Source organism: Numida meleagris, chromosome 5 (genome assembly GCF_002078875.1).
Source record: "Numida meleagris isolate 19003 breed g44 Domestic line chromosome 5, NumMel1.0, whole genome shotgun sequence".
Classification (NCBI taxonomy): Eukaryota; Metazoa; Chordata; class Aves; order Galliformes; family Numididae; genus Numida; species Numida meleagris.
In genome coordinates, this window is record NC_034413.1 from 37,561,248 (window position 1) to 37,578,008 (window position 16,761).

At 41.0% G+C, this 16,761-nt stretch overlaps 1 protein-coding gene across 22 annotated transcripts in view; it reads left to right on the forward strand.

Moving 5' to 3' along the window:
• The window catches only part of IKZF2 (IKAROS family zinc finger 2), a 114,012-nt gene that overhangs the window by 81,008 nt on the left and 16,243 nt on the right, over nt 1-16,761 (forward strand). For 20 of the 22 annotated variants that reach the window (XM_021400791.1, XM_021400796.1, XM_021400788.1 and 17 more), the window contains 2 exons: nt 3,074-3,181; nt 11,179-11,316. In XM_021400791.1, coding sequence (XP_021256466.1) covers nt 3,074-3,181; nt 11,179-11,316 — 246 coding nt within the window. The remainder of the gene's footprint in view (nt 1-3,073; nt 3,182-11,178; nt 11,317-16,761) is intronic. The other 2 variants (XM_021400800.1, XM_021400799.1) reach the window with 1 other exon arrangement.

Consider the following 16,761-nt stretch of genomic DNA (forward strand, 5'->3'; position numbering starts at 1 on the left):
GTCAACTGACTCCAGGAGCTGGAAGCTGAAGGAAGTTACAGTATCATAGCTTGCTAAGGGGAGAACTACAGATGCTAGTAACACTGTAGGATCAGATCTGTCTCAACATCCATAGCTGCATTACTGTAGAGTAGCATGAAAGGATGGATTGTTGGCATGCTTTGGAACTGAGCAGCTTCATTCCAACAAAAAATAGATCATCCATCAGAAAATGTGCTTTGTTTGACTTTACATGCTGCAGTAAAATGTCCACAGTAGCTATATTGTGAAAAATGTATCCATCATGTTCATATCATTAGTCTTCTGCAAATGATGAGTTTGGCCCAAGGGCTCACGAGGAGCCAACTTCAAGAGACTGCAAGATCTAGTTCAGAAGCACAAGATTTCTGCCTTAATCAGCGTAAATTCCAGGCTGAATTTGAGCTGGCTGGTATATGGTCACAGCGATAGGATTGCACCGTTGGTGAAGAGGTGGGAAAGGACCATTTTGTGTCAGGTAATATAGAACTCAGAGGGAGAGACAGTTTTTTCTACCCAAGTTCAAGCCCAAGACAAAAAGACAAAGAAGCTTTGCTGCCCCCACCATGTTCTGCAAAGGATGAACCATTTTTTTCTTTTTTCTTCTCCCAGGTATTGTGAAGCAAGAGATTTTTTACACCCTTTTGCTTTTGCTTCGGACTTCTCAGTGAAATCGCCAGTTTGAGTAGTGTAGTGAAGGATTCACTATGATTTTTCTTTTCTTTCATCAAGGAATGCAATTAAATGTATTCAGAGTTTCCAAAACTCTCTGCTTTTACAGGAAACCTTTTTAAACGTATTTTTGGATGTTTAGAGAGCTGTGTCTTGTGTTTTCCAGCTTTTCTCTCTTTCAGCCCAAGTAGATGCTTTTCTTTCCTATTCTTTTACTTTCTTTTGGTTTAATTTCACACCCGTATTTAATTTCCTTTCATTTTGTCTGGCTTTCTTTCAGCCAGGATACACTTTCTGAAACTATCCAGAGCTTGTATTGCAAAACTAATCACACCAAAAAAAGAAACACCCTAAAATCCCAAATCATTGCTCTTTCCCTCCCTCCCTTCTCGTTGAAACACTGACCGAACCTAAAAAACTCGAAGGAACTGCAAGTGCTCTGGCATTATCATTATTTATATTCTGTTCTACAAGAAAATCCAGGGAAGGTATTGAGGCTAACAGGAATTGCTGGATTTTACTACCCAAAAGAGATTTATGTGACCTCAATGTCAGACATAGACACTTGATATGTATCGGCTTGCACTAGGACAGAAGCTGTCCAGAAGCCTGGGTTCATTTCTCAAAGATCAGATTGTCCTCTGATAGACAGTTTTAATGTTAATTTTTGCTTTGCTGAGAATTGTTCTCATCAAGAAATTATCTTGATTTTTTTTCCCCCTGCTAAATGCCGTGGCTAACTTTGAACGTGGAGCAGTGAACTCCACAAGTGGCAGCATGATTCCAGATCTTTGGTGGTGGAAACCATGGTGGGACAGGAGGCATCTATCCAGCTCTCGTTTTGGATTCCTTTGCTTTAATGAAGCTGCAGTAAGCGCTGCATGCTGAGAAGTGCAGTGAGCTGGAGGAGCCTTTTCAGCAGTAGGCAGCACAGCTGAGCTTGGTGCTGTCTGCTTATTTCCCTGTCTCACCCTTACTTCAAGCTCTTCTGTAATCTAGTGGTAAAATCTATGTCAGGCATGTTGGCAGAGAGCAATGCGAGCAGATAGGAGAACTACAAATGTGAGAGGAGTCAGTCCTCATTTGACATCTGTGCAAGAGATTACAAAACCCATGCTTGGACAGCAGGTATTTACGAGACTAACGCAGTGGCACAGACCACGCTTGTTCTTAGGCAATAGGGAAAGTATGAGTAAAAATTTTCATGTCCCAAAGGAGCCCATTAGTTTTGCTGCCTGACCTGTTTTTGGAAGCAAGGTTTGCTTCATTGCTGGCCTTGATCAAAATAAGTGAAAACTCCCAGCTCCAGTGCTTGGGAAAAGCAGAGGAACTGTCAACATTATTTCTTCCTTCTCGCTATTATCTTTATGGCAGCTGGCTGCTAATAGTCTGCTTCCAAAACTCTGTTTATGGCGTTGACAAGAAAAGAGTAAATTTACTTAAGTAAGGGAAACTGGAGCTTGTTCATCAAATCTCCTGATATCAGACACAAAGCTGAAAAGGGGTCAGGTGCAAAGAGAAATAGGTTTTTCTCGTGAAGGAATGTATAGGTATAACTCATTGCCATGGGATGAGAAGGAATGATTTGGAGTTAAGGGCTTGTTTGGTGATTTTGTGCAGGAAAAATAAAACTATTTCGTGCTATAGTGAAAGTTAAATGTCAAGTATTCTCTCCCCCTTTGTTTAGATCGTATAAAATAACTGGTAACACTACATTTGGCACTGCTTGCTTCAAGTAATTCAAAGGTTCTGTTGAGTTTATAATGAAATGCTGAAGGGCTCCTGCAAGATATGCAAAGTTGCTGCGCTTGGAATAACTCTGAACTGTACGCAGCTGATGTAAATTGGCATCGGGGAGTTACTTCCATTTATTCTACCTATGAATCTGGCCCAATGTCTGTGCTTGTTTTGTTTGGGTACAAAGGGGAAAAAAGAAAGAAAAGAAAAAATAGAAAAAAAACAAACGAGAGCTTCTCAAGGGAGTGTTTGTCCAGCAGCATTCCTGCTGTGTGCCGACGTATCCACACCCAGTGCTGGGCTGTGTGCTGCTCCTCTCCCCCTGGAGCCTGCCGCTGCCTGCCGTGACTCCCATTGAAGTGTGGGTCCCCTCCTGCTCCTGCTTAGCTGTGCCACTGAGCAGGCAGGACAGGGCAGAGGAACAACAGAGCCACCTAAACATGTTCTCATCGTTCCTCTTTGCTGTGCTCCTGGAGCAGGTTTAAACTGAAGAGAAGACGGTGTTTTGGAAGGTTTGTTACATAAACCGGTGAACACTCCACGTATCAAGTCAACTTTAATATCATGTTAAAGGTCTGAAGTGGAGTGGAAAGTACAGAGCTAGTAAATACAGTTAAGATTTAACCTCCGTCCTGCTTCCACCCAGTTCCAGGTATAGAGATGGCACTGCAGGAGGAGATTCCTGTCCAGAACAGACCACTGAACTGCAGCAGTGAGCTCCTGTATTTGTCGCAGGACCTCTTACCCTCTACAAGTGAGTTGCAGTAAGCTTAGTTGCCTTTAAGCAATTTTAAAGCCGGCAAAGTGATAAAAACACCCAGTTATTTGTAGTCTTCCTGGTTTTTGTTAGTTTATCTCACCACCACGGTGCTATTTAAACATGTTTCTTTTTAGTAGTATTTAACCATTTCAGAGTCCTTGTAAAATTCTTGAGACACCCCTGCTGAATGCCAGGGGTGCATGGAAAGACTGGGACGTGTTGGTATGGCACAAGGACACTGGGCTCTCGGCACAAGTGCAGAACAGCTGTGCTAAGACTTTCAAATGAAGGGGAGATCGGAGTGCTCTGTTGCCATTAATACCAACTGAAGTGAGTGTCAGCTCCTTTCTGCTGGCTTTGAAGCTCTTATTTTGAAGGTAAGAGAGTTAAGTCAAGAGAAATATGTGATGAGAGCTTCTGTCTATTGCAATACGTGTTTTATGGGACATGAATTCAGAACAAGTAACTAGGGATTATGTCCTTCTCAGAAATAAGTACAATGTTGGTCTCCTTTACCTATATTTTCCTTGATTTATTTGCATGGTTTCATTTAGACAAATAGATTTTTTTTTCCATTTTCATACATAGTTCTACACAGATGCAGCATACAAACCTGTAAAGGAACCTGTTTGTTGTCTGTGCTTCAAAGGAAGAAAACGGCATGCAAACTTCTTGCTTTTCTGTTTTTAATTTATTTAATGGGTGCTGAGAGACTGTGACAGGATGGTTTGGTCTGGATGGTTAGGGAGATTTCAGTAATTGTGTGATCGTGCCAGTGAAACAGGAGTTTGTTTGTTTGTTAAGCTTCTGGCACAAAAGGTGCTGCCTACTTATTTATAACCCTTGTGGCAGATTGGAACATTGTTTTATCTGTAAAACTGTGCAGATCAGTTAATAAATAAACACAATCTAATGAATCAGATTAAATAGCAGAGCCAATAACTGCTAGAAGCTGTGAGATAAATCACAGTGAGCTACTAAAGGAATAAAAGGCTGCAGGCAGTACCTGAAGGTACAAATAAGGACCCCAGTGCCACAGCTGTTGTACTCTTGATTTACACTGCACTCTGGCCTGTGTGCATTATATACAAAGGTGTAGTCACTTGGAAGTTTGCACTGATGAGTATATTTGCTTGTCCTTTTCTGTGTGCACACATGTATTTGTGGTCTGTTCCAGCCAAAATGTTGCATGGATGAAGTCCTTGGAGCTTATATATAATCTATTTAACACCACTTGCCACAGAAGGAAGGGCTGAGCGTCAGGAGCACAGCACTGCTCTGCTAGCTGCTTGTTTTACAGTACCATAAGCAGCTGGCAGGTAGATGCAGGTGTCAAGCAGCTGTTTTGTGCACTGGAGATATTTATTGGAAAGACAGGGGTGCGTAGAAAACAAAGGGTGTGTAGGTGTAATGTTTTGCTGTTGTTTTACTGTTTGCTGATGTACTACAAGCGTACCGTGGTGTTTTGCTACTAGCTGGCTAGTGCTGCTGTAATAGCACGGGATAGCTGTTGACAGAAATAACTTTCCATTGACTGCTGCTGTGCAAAAAGTCAGGGCAAAAGGTATTTCACGTGCTGGGAGGTTCACAGTATTTTGAACAGCTGTATATGTATTGATAGGCAATTGATTATGTGTACTAAGAGGCATTGGGCTCTGAGGTCATAAAGTGAGTCAAGTGCACTATCTCTGTTGTTGTCCTGCTTTATTTTGAGTCCACTGAGGATTCTAAAGTGCTTGGAAACATCTGGAAGCACAGATCTATCTGGCTGGTCTCTCCTATCCTGCGTGACCTGATGAACCTATCTGTTCCCACAACCTCATAAACCCTGGTATTTGGCCTAAAAGGTGAAAGAAGAGACATCAGAACCTCACGAGGTCCACAGCGGTCCCTGCATCTCTGTCAGAGGTCAATTGTTAAGAAGTGAACCAGCACCTTCCTCTTTCTAAAAATCAAAAAAAGCAAAACATATGGCTTGAACTCTTCCTGCTGTTGGAGGTGGCAAATAGCTGGAAGAAGGAACTCCTGTAATGTTACCGGTAATCAAGTTATGATGTTTTGTCTTTTCTCCCTTCCTCCAAATCAAACAATAGGAGGAGGCTTCCTTTCAGTGGATCTGCAGCTTATTAGCAAGCAGGCCTTTTATTTTAGAGCTGTGTTAAAGTCCAGTGGTAGAGCAGAGTACCTCTGCATTTAGCTGCCACTCCGGTGCAGAGACATTGGCACATACTCCAGGTATTGCTGCCTCTGTCAGAACTGACAAGCATTAAAAGATTATGGCAAAGTTATCATAATATGAATATAGAATGGGTTATTTCTGAAAATCAGGCTGCTTTAAGATGTTGTAAGTTGAGCACTCTAAGGTGGAGGCACTCAAGGCTGTGTGTCACAAGTTGGTGTGTTTGTGTGCTCTGCAGATATATGTTAGATGTTTACATCTTGTGACCTCTGCATGCAGGTTGGCTTGGACAGTATTGGATTAGCTGTGGGACTTGTTATTTCTGAACTCAGGTGTATACTGATTATTTTGTGTCTGTATGTAAACTCCTGGGCCAAAATAAAAAAAAAATAAAAAAATTGTCAACGGTTTACGGGCGTTAGGCCCGATTCCGTAACAAAGGGGACGGGGGACCCAAGGGCCCACGTCCCGGGAAAAGGGGAAAGGGGAAAAGGGTAGGGAGATGGCCCTGAGAGCAAAGAACAGCGGCAACAATCTGAGGAGAAACAAACTAATTTACTAAATAAAATATCGGAATGCAAAACAACACACTATAATACAATATAATTACAATTTAAGCTGATAAATCCAACACAGAGAGAGAGAATGTCCCAAAGTCAAGGTAGGCCTTACTCTACTACCGACGATAAGACGGCTGGAGAGCGAGGTGCTGCCAAGACGAGAGACGGCGGAAAAAGGGACAAGGTCTCGTGATCTGCAAGTTCTTATACTGCGAGCTTCTATCTTTTCTCTCCGGCTGGAAAATGGTAAAAAAGGAGCAAAGTACCGTGAGGACTGTAGTAGTCCTTCTCTTCTGAACTAGGTATGTCCACTACATGATGTTATGATGTGGAATACCAATAACCGAAAATCACAAAACCATGACAAAAATAAAAAAAAAAATCAAAGAGCCCTCATGAATTTCAATGAACACATTTACAGTCATTAAGCACAGCAGCGAGATGGAGCATCAGAGTGGGAGGCAGTTTCCTTTGTAAAGCTATGTGCTGCTCAGAGCTAGCATGGGATTAGGTCTCACTTTTTCTTTTAATTAATGTGTTCAAAAGTCTATTACTTATGTAAATATTTTGTGTGAGAGGCTTTGGGATAGGCAGCTCTGGACACACAAAGTGTGCTGTTACATTGCAGCTGTAAACTGGATGGACCGTGCTTTGTCAACACATCTCTACTGCCTCAGTTCTCTTGCCAACATCTAAACACTACCCCAGCCCTCTTTTTTGTCTTCCATGGCATCAAAAGAAATGGAAGAATCTAAAGGGCATTCTACATTTCTCTGGGCTGATCATTTCACAGTCCAGAAGGATTCCATGCCTGCAAATGGCCTAATGTGCCACCAACTTTTTTCTCTGATTTGATTTTCTTATTCCCACTTGAACCTCTACTCTATGCCATCCTAAATATCTCCTTCTGCTCTTTGGTGTTCACTCCCATATCTAATAAAATCAGTGTATTAAGTCCTTAATTTCTCAATAGAGATATGGACCATGTTTTTCTATGTCTACCTACTTCTGCAAACTCCACCAAGTTAGCCTGTGTGTCTCTCACAAAGTGCCTGAATTCATTTACATACTGTGAAGAAGGGAATTATTACCTTCAAGATATGTATGAATAATTGAAGCATGGGAAATCAGAGTAACTTGCCTGCAGTCACAAAATTGTAGTGTAACTAAGAACTGAACCCTAGGCTCCCTAGTCCCAGCCTAGAGCTTTAATCATATTTCCTACTTCGGTGTTAAAATTGATCTTGCCACAATAAGCCTCGTTCAAGACTCCTTTGTGGTAGGTACTTTATTATCTGCAGAGCATCGCCCATCCTGGGCAGCTTCCAGGCTGATAGAAAGCTCAGTGTAAAGGCTCTATGATGTTTTAATACTCCTTACATTGAGAGGACCCGAGCAATGCGGCTGTAGTAATGCATTTTCCTGTATGAGCTGTGCTGTTAATGCCTGAGCTGGACAGATGGACAGAAAGAAATCCTTCTCCATGCTGTTGCAGAGAAGAATGTGATACCCAAAACAGGGAAATGTGGGAGTAGTTAATTCTGCCTGCTGAAACCAGGGAATATTTTGCCACTGGTGTTAACAGGAGAAGGGTTTTAGCTCGATGAAGCGCATCGCTGCTCTTAACCTGTTCTGTAGGCCTTTCTCATGCTGTGTGCTTATGGCAAGGTATTACCTGAGATGCCTTGTTATTTCCCTTTGACTTACTTTATATTCTGCTATGCACTCCCATCTCTTTTGAGAAAAAAATGCTGTGCGAATGCCTTACAGGCTCTTTCTCTTTTACTGACCTTCTTTTATGACTTAAAAGCAGTTTCCCTAGGCCCAAGTCTGCTTTCTGTCTTCAGTATTGACCTGAGTGTTTCACTATCTCATTGTTGCTGCTTGCAAACTTCTCAGCTATCAAAGTTCACCCACAAGGACTTCAATATTCCTCGCTCCTGAGCACTTTGCCTTTGTCTCCTCCTCCTCTTTCCACTCCTCCCTGCAAACATTTTCATTTCACGAGCAAACTTGGTTGCTCTGTGAATTTCAGCAAGTGGTTTACCTGTTTCATGGTAAAAAATCTACTTCAAATTGAAATGTCTTTTTTCTGTGTAACTGTCATAATATTTTCCACTTGAGGCTGAGACTCCACTGTGGGTTTTCTGTGCCACATTGTTGTCTGTATGAATCTGAGCTTAAATGTGTGGAAACTCTGACATATAAGTAAGAAAAATAAGGTGTATTTTTTGTATTCAACTCAGCTTTTTCATAGATATGGCCGCTGGGTTTTACCCTGTGCCCTGGTCTTTCCCAGTTCAACAACAAATTGAAGATTTCTCAAGATTTTGGGCTTGTTTGCATTCACTGCTTGTGTCACTTTTATGAGAATGAGTGATGGTAATTTTCTATCTAAAAGTGATACAGGAATAACTACCCCAAACCAGGGACTTCCAAACCACCTTTCCTGGGTGCCACTGCCATTGGTACAATGACATACAGTGCTGAATGCCGAGTCTGTGTCAAGGTCCTTGATCAGGAGCTTGGGGAAATCAGCTTCATGCCGAGCAAGCTGAGCCAAGCGTTGGATGGCTCCATGAAGAACTCACTGAAAGAGCAGCCTTTGGTGTGGCCTTGAGAAGGTTTTTGGTGGTTATAGCACTGTTGAATTCTGCAAAGACCAGGACCTGTGCCCAGGAACACAGCCATATGTTTTGGGGACAACTTTGGACTGTTAACTTTTATTTACTATACCTTCACTGACAAAGGCTGAAATATTTCTTGGCAGCTACGTGGTTTAATTTGGTGGTTTGTTATGTGGAACAAAAGACGCTGTTGAGAAGATCACTGGAACTTAATTCTCTAAGACACTTTTACATCTTTATATTGTGTAACACAAAAAATGGAAAAATATACACCTGCTGGTAATGTTCATATCCACAAACATATTTTTTGTCGTGAGTTACTTTGATTAGAGTAAAAGAGGAAATTTGTGACTATTTCAGTGTCTTGACATTGTCTTGACATTAGGTTCCTAAAATCCAGACTGTAACTGCTTCCCCTGCTAGCTGCATTTGTCACCATCTAGATTGTGAGCATTGCTGGTGACACAAACTACTGCTACTGGAACCTATTCCATTGGGGACTGACTTGATCAAGGGCGTAACCCAAGTTGCAGTCATTTAGTGTGATTTTATAGAATAAATCATTTTTTCCCTGTGTCACGTCAAAGCTATGATGTAATTGCATCTGTAGAGCGGGGAGAGTTGGGGGACCAACTTTGCAAACGAACCCAAGGGAATTACATTCAAGTCTGCTGAATAGGAATTCACAAACTTGTTCTTCCCTGTTTTGTTTGAGCAACTTCCAGTTGTGTATTAGGCAACGTGGCTAACATTTGTCACCTGTTGTTTATTCTCCTATCTTCTCCCTGGAGGAAGGAGTTCACGTGCTGGAGTATTTCTTTCCTTGGGCAGCTGCGTTCCTCAAATCCCATACTGCATGTAGAAGTCTTGCCTTTGTCATTAGCTTTTATCGTCTCTTATGAGCCTTGAAATTTGATGGGATTTGGGTAGCTGTCTGTCCCAGATACCACTGGGAAAGCTCAGCCTTGTTGTCTAGGAATAGTTTGTGAAATAGTTGCAATGCAAGTAGCAGCAATTTGAAGAGGGGCAATACCAGCTTTTTTTTATTATTATTGTTGAATCGATTTTTTTCTCCTGCAAGCCTGTAAGAGAATATGTTTGTTTGTACTAAATGATAGTGTAGTTAATAGCATCTATCTCTTGAGTAGCTGAAAGCAATCACACATTTCCTTTGCATCTTATGGTTCACCTAAGATTTTGAAAACCTGGCATAGCCAAACTGGGTGGTCTAATTCAGCCCTTCTTTGGATCTATTAGCTTAATCCCTTCAGCTGTGTTAGATTTCTTGATCTGACACCAAGCTAACACAAAAAATTTCCTGTCCAACTACTTCTTGGCTATGGGTGTCCTCCCACTGTGCCCCCTTCATCTCCCCCCAGCACTGAAGCAGCCCTAGGTCTGTCCTACAATGGAAGGAAGGATCCAGTTGCCTAGGGGTGACAGACAGTTTGCCTGTCATTAGTCCATCTTAGATTTCATTAAGTAAATGACAAGGAAAAACTTTCAAGACTGGGACAAACACAATAGAAATATGCATATTATCCAAAAGAGGATATTCTCTATGTCTTTGGATGGAAACTAAAATTCTTACCTAAGATTTTGAAAACTCTCTGAGAAGTTTGACCTTTCCCATCCTTCAGCCAGCCCTGAAAATCTCAGCCTGTGGTGTTTTACGGAACTTGCAGCACTGGCATAGTAGTTCTGTAGTTATTAGAGAATAAACGGTTGTGTTCTTCAAGCTGGAATGATGTTAAAAACCTTTATTAGCATGGCTTGGCAAACTGCACTTCTGGCTAGCTTTCTGGCCTTGGGTTAGGCCGTTCTTGTGGTTTCTTAATGACATGCTCTGAAAAGGATGTACTTTATGGGAATCTGGTGCCAGGTTTTGCGTGCGTTAAGAGGCATTTGCCATTTATTCATATTGCTCCTGAGTGAAACGCACTCACAGAAAAATTGGAGTTATATCTTGCGTTCATCTGGCTCGATTTTTGTTGTACTCAGCTTTTTTCTTTTTTTTTTCATGTTATTTGGTTTCTGTGAATTACTGGTGACAGCTTAGCTCTGACATGTAACAGGGGCTGTTACCAACGTTACTTTGTTGTCTGGGTTTTGTTTTTTTTCCAAACCTTCCGTTGGTAATTTTGGCAAAGCTGCTTCACTGAGAGAACTCCTCTGTGCCATGCGATGGGTTTCCCCAGCTCAAAGCAGAATTAGGCCACTGGGGCAATGCAATTTTGTGAAAGCAGCTGCTCAAGGCATGGGCAAAACACCTCAAAAGTTTCTTTCCCATGAGACTTGGTGACACAGAGGCAGTGCCGGGATGTGATTCAACTGTTTGGGTTGTTTTCCCCTCTTGTAGTCTGTTTATTTGCTTTACGATCAGCAAGTCCACCTCTTGTTGCTTCTGCAGATACCACGCATTAGTGTGAAAAGCTGATGGAGCCAAGTACCCAGTGGGTGGGAGGTGTGTGTATGTGTGGAAATGGGGCTGGGAAGAAGCATGGGACTTGAGTAACCTTTCTTAGTTGTCTTTCCATCTCAAGAGCGGTTTGGTGTGAAGATGCAATGCTGGTAGCACAGATGGGCTGCTGTGGATCTGACCTGACACTCTCATTCTCTCCACAGTGGGGAAGCCTCACAAGTGCAACTACTGTGGCCGGAGCTACAAGCAGCGCAGTTCGCTGGAAGAGCACAAGGAACGCTGCCACAACTATATGCAGAATATTGGCATGGAGGCTGCCGGGCAGGTCCTGAGTCACCACGGTGGGTAGACACCATGCCTTGAAGTCTCTTGCACTTGGAGTACGTCTTGCAGGGGTTTTCCATCTCTTTTTCTTGCTTCCCTTGTGCTTTGCGTCACTTCCATCTTATCTATTGCTTGCACTCAGATATGCAGGAGGAGAAAAGATGGGCTAAAATCTTCACTCTGATTTAACAGCATTTTTTTGCTGATTTTTTTGTAATCGGTATTTCAATTATTAGACAGGTAAGTATGCAGATGTTAAAGTGATACAGGCACCCGTGCAAAGTTACCATAAAAACTAAGGAACATACGAATCCTCTTTCACTCCTTGGTGAAAGTGACTGGTACTTTTAAGAGGTAAAGATGGTAGACATACACAGAGGTCATTATTTCTACTCCTTATAGTAATATATTCTATAAAAAAAAGTAAAAAGGAGAAGTGGATGGTTTTTTACTCCAAAGCACCATGAAGTCAACAGTGTTGCTGAAAGTAATTATAAAAAAAATGTTTATGCATTTGCATGTGTTAGTGTTACTATGCTAATGCTACATGTGTTAATATATAGAAATACTGAAGAGTGCCAGCAAGATTGTTGAAAGCAAGAAATGTCAAACTCTGAATTTGTGTTCAAACATTTCTGTAGCTATTGGTGTGGGTAACAAGCATAACATCTGACTGCAAGGCTGTAGGTATATTTGCAGTGGTAAATAATAATAGTTTCATTTCAATTCTTCAATTCTTTTCATTCAAAATCAGCATTTCAGAAACTCAACATCTTTTAACTTTTAAAAATTAACTTTAGGTATTTGGTACTTGAAGTACTTATAATTTCTTACTGTGGAGGAAATATAAAAACTATACTTTTTCCATTATGAGTAGAAAACACCATAAACATGAGAATATCAAGAAGACAGTAGGTAAATGAAAAGGGGAAAGAACTTTTTTTTTCCATTTTGCTTTTCATTGTTGAGTATAGTCATGTGGCGTCATTTGGAAATCAATTATGTAAAAGTTCTGAAAGGTCACTTCTAAAAACCTGAACAAACAAGCTGAAATGAAATCTATTCAACATTTCTAATTTGGACTATTTTTTGGTGGAAAAAGAAATCACATAAATTTTTTTTGAATACTGTACTGTGAACATTTCAAGTCTATAAAGGCATATAATCCAAAATGTTTATACAGCTCTATTAAGTAAGTACTAACTTTTAGATGCCCTGGAGGTTAAAATCAATCTTTAAAATCTAATGGATGACTTCAAAGATCTTGAAGTTGGTGATTACCTATATTAGGCCTGACTTTATGTGTGTAAAAGTCGTTAGAAAGACTCATCCTAGGGCTCTGCTGATCTTACAGATGCCCGTTCTGTGCTTGATGGAGCACTTTGCTGATAGTAGTAGTTTAACCACATACTCCGTTCCCAACAAAATACATGCTCTTCCCTCTACAAGGGTGCGCCTACCTGATTAACCAGGTAGCTGATGATATCAGCCAGTATTTTCTTAGGGAAATAACAGTTGGCCAATAGAGCTGTGACAACAGGACTCTTTCAGAAATCACTTTATGGAGGTTCTTCCCAAATTCTGCTCAACTTCCAGGTTTATTTTTCAGTAATTTATTTTAAATGGGTTTACTATTGTTAGTGTGCTTTTGAGGAAATCTAAAGCCTTTTCTAAGCTGCTCAATGCTATGACAAGAGAGGTAAGTCTTTAACCTTGTCCACCCAAAGAAGTTTGAATGGCTGACCTTGCACTGATTTTTCTAACAACCAAAGTTAAACCAGTGCAAACCCAATATGGTCATCCATTTTATTTACAACCTGAATTCGCTTGGGTTTAAAATAGAAATGTTCACACAACCACTTCCTTTTTTTCAGCAGAATTAGTGTAAAACAAATCTTTGAATTCAACTAATACCTATTTCTCCCCTTGGCAAACATGACTAAATCTCTTCTTGTGAAAATTTAAGGGACTTCACATCATGCTGGTTAGAGGGGGCACAGTGATGACAGTTGGTAGTGCCAGGTAGTTCTAGATCCAAGTGGGTGCCAGCAATAAATCTCCCCTCACATCCCAGTGCTCCCACCTGGGAAGCTCAGTGTGTGCTGTATGGTTCTGTTGTAAGTCCTTTCTCTAAGGAGTGTAGAGGCACCAGAGGAGCGTACATAAATGATTACTCTGCTCTTTGCTTAATGTTAAGGCTCAGTCTAACTCAGAAGAATGCCTTGATTTCCTTCACTCTCATCTTCCACACTTTGAAAGGATATTCTTGGTGTTGAGTGAATATGTGCTTTGGAGGTTTCAATTGTTGCTTTATTTTGCATCACGTTAGTGTTTAGTTTACCTGGCTGTCTTTCCAAATACTCTATGAGGACTTTGGTTTTTCTGAGTGTTTTGAGGCCTGCCCAGCTGGGATCAGTCCCTTCACCAGCTGTGTGTTCCAGATGCTAAAATCAGTGCCTTGTGTTACTTGGATCTTTACACTTGCACTGGCCTCTGGAAACATGGCAGAGGAACTCCTGTTCAATCCTTTAACACCATGATGTGCAGAAAAGGTGGACGTGGGGGTGTTCTCATTCCTGCAGGCATCTCGCTTTTTGGGTGTAAGTGGCTGTGCTGGGTCTAAATTATTGTTGCAGAGGTTAATTCCAGTAAACTTGGGCAGCCCTTTGAGAATTGGGAGTTTTTCAAACATTGCACTCTGCTAGATCAAATTATAGGCATGCTGCAAATATTTACTTTGATTTGAATTATCTTTGCCTTGCAGACAGCTAGATCACCTGACCAAAGCCGCAAGGGGAAGCAAGAGGCAGGGAGAGGCTGGGTTTCAGTGTGTGGGTAGGAATGCACAAGTTCCTGGCACTGGGTCTCACTCCATCCTCTTGCTGAGCTGCCCTTCCTTGTGGCTGGGTCCTGTCCCCAGCTTAGCATAGCAGCTCACTTACATGCTGTCTGCTGCAAGAGAGCTCCCCTGATGTTGTCAGCCATTCTCAGCTAAGCAGTACTGGCCATTGAGGTAGAAATTAGTGTGTGTGGTATTCTAGCTAGAGGTGTGTTGGGGGTGACGAAAGTGTCAGCCTCTGAAGGCAGTGTGTCTGATGTTTGCATTATCAATTAGGGAGAAAGATTGAATGCTAGCTGTGGTTTGTACTCATATATATATATATGTATTCCTCTCCATCTCCACAAAGCAAAAAGTCCAGGGAAATTCTTAAAATAAAGCAGAGAAGAATACTCTTTTTAGGAGAAGGAGAAAGGAGCTTAGCCGTAGGCTGTGAGAGGCTCAAAGGCCAACTGCACATAAAATACACAATGGCCCTGTGTCCTCCCCTCTTGCATAGTTGCTTAAAATGTAGTTAAAATGCTTGTCCCATGGGGTACTTCTCACCAGGGTCTGTGGGAATACATCCTGTCATTTCTCAGTGCACACACATACACTTTTTTAAATAGCAATATTGTGAACTTAAGAAAGGAAATTGAGGGTGATGGAGTAATACTAATTTATACCAGCTGAGACTTAGCCTAGTGTCTGTTGTCTGCAACAAAAGTATTTATCAGCAAAACACATGCTGGGCAATTTTCTGACTTGTTTTTTTTTTCCCAATTCTTTCCTCACTGGAAGAACGTTAACTTTTTTTTTTTAACAGTATGTGTGGTTTCTTATAAATGAGGAAGAAAAAACTGAAAAATATCTGTATGACCATAACACTGATGCCTTCAGGAAAATATAGATTTTGTTCTGGAGACCATCCAGGTTTGCATATTGAGAGTTTGAGCTTAAGAACACCATTTGGTGTTAACTGCAGTTGAGGACATCAGCTGTGTCAGGGAGAGTGAACATCCAGGAGCGCGGCCTGATAGCAGAGTAAGAACATCCCTTAACAGAAACATTCTCAGTCTTTGGCTTTTCAAGGACTGGATGCAATGTTTCTGGATTAAAAGTCTTTTTGAGGTGATACTATAATTTCATAGGTTAAACTAAGTTGTATCAAAGCTAGTTATATCAGCTGTTCTTCAGTAGCTCCTACTATGCAAGGTAGTGAAGTACACTTAGGCTGTTTCCATCTCTCCTCTTTCCCAGGAAGTCTGCATAACAAAACGCGTTCTGGTAACTTATTCTCACTGTAACTCAAATACTGGTGTGATTGAGTGATTATAGAGTTGAGTTCAGAGGCAGGAAAAAGAGCTGACAGCATAAAATATAGAAAAGAGAATGTTTTATTGATGATGGTTTTAGTCTTAAAAGTCCGAGCAGAATTTTTGCCTGATTTTAGAGAAGAACAGATGTTTTTTTTTAGCACTATTCATCCTTTGTGGAAGAAAGATTTCAAATTCCATCTAGGAAATTTTGCACACATATGCCCAACAGTAGAATTAGTCAATTATTAATCTTTATAAGAAATACAAATGTTGCTAAATTTTGGGTTTAATCAGATACCTAAAGAAATTAGGCTTTCAATTGATTTTGTGGGCAAATACAGTCCTACAAAGGCAGCAGGTCATCATATGAGATATTTAGAGCCCTCTGCACCTCCTTAGGTTCCCACTACAAGTCTTGTGCATCTGGCATGCCAAGGACTGGAAATTCTTGAAGTGGCACACACGTCCAAACCTGTCCCATCACAGTGAGGACAATTATAGCCACTGAGCAGGAAACTAGGGTTCTCACACTGTTATTTGTTAAGCTAAATGGACAGTCAGACACCAGTTCCTAGTGAAAATCAACAGATGTAATCATTCCTTTCTTATAAAATCTCAATAAATACTGGAGTAGAGTAAAACTTGTGCAGATAGCTCTGGACAAAGAGTGTTTGCATAACCTTAAGAATTTAGCCATATCTATGATAGTATTTCAGACCTCCCAAACTGCACTGGGTATTAGTTAGGTCACTTGAACGCTACATCCCAGTTTGTTGCAATGTTAGATTCATTTCATATTTATGCTTTTTCTTCCTCTTTCACTGATACCAGCAGGAGTGCCTTGTAAATGAGAAACTATTGTGTTTCTCAGGGGGAGCATCCCATACAAATAAAAAAGCAGCAGAGTAAATCATTTTATAGCATATGGGAGATTCTAAAACTCAAAGTACTCAGCTTGCCCTAGCAGCAGAGGCACAAATGGAATCAAATGAATAAATTGCTATGTTTTCTTATTATGAATGTCTGAATTGAGAAGTTCACCTGAGCAGATACTCTGCTTTATGATTGCCTGGTATTTGCTCTTCCTTACCAGAAAGAAGGCAAAGATGAGGCTTTTAACACCTCATTTTTCATACATTATGTGCAAGCAAACAGCTACATGTTTAAGAACAGATGAGTGATTATTCCGTATTAGGATCCTGAAGGCAGTCAAGTTACATGGGAGGAAAGCAGGCTGGTGATGCTCATTTATGGCACAATCACAAAGAAAAGTAACTGAATGAGAAATGACATGAGAGGCTGCTACAGGAACAATGGGAGAGAAC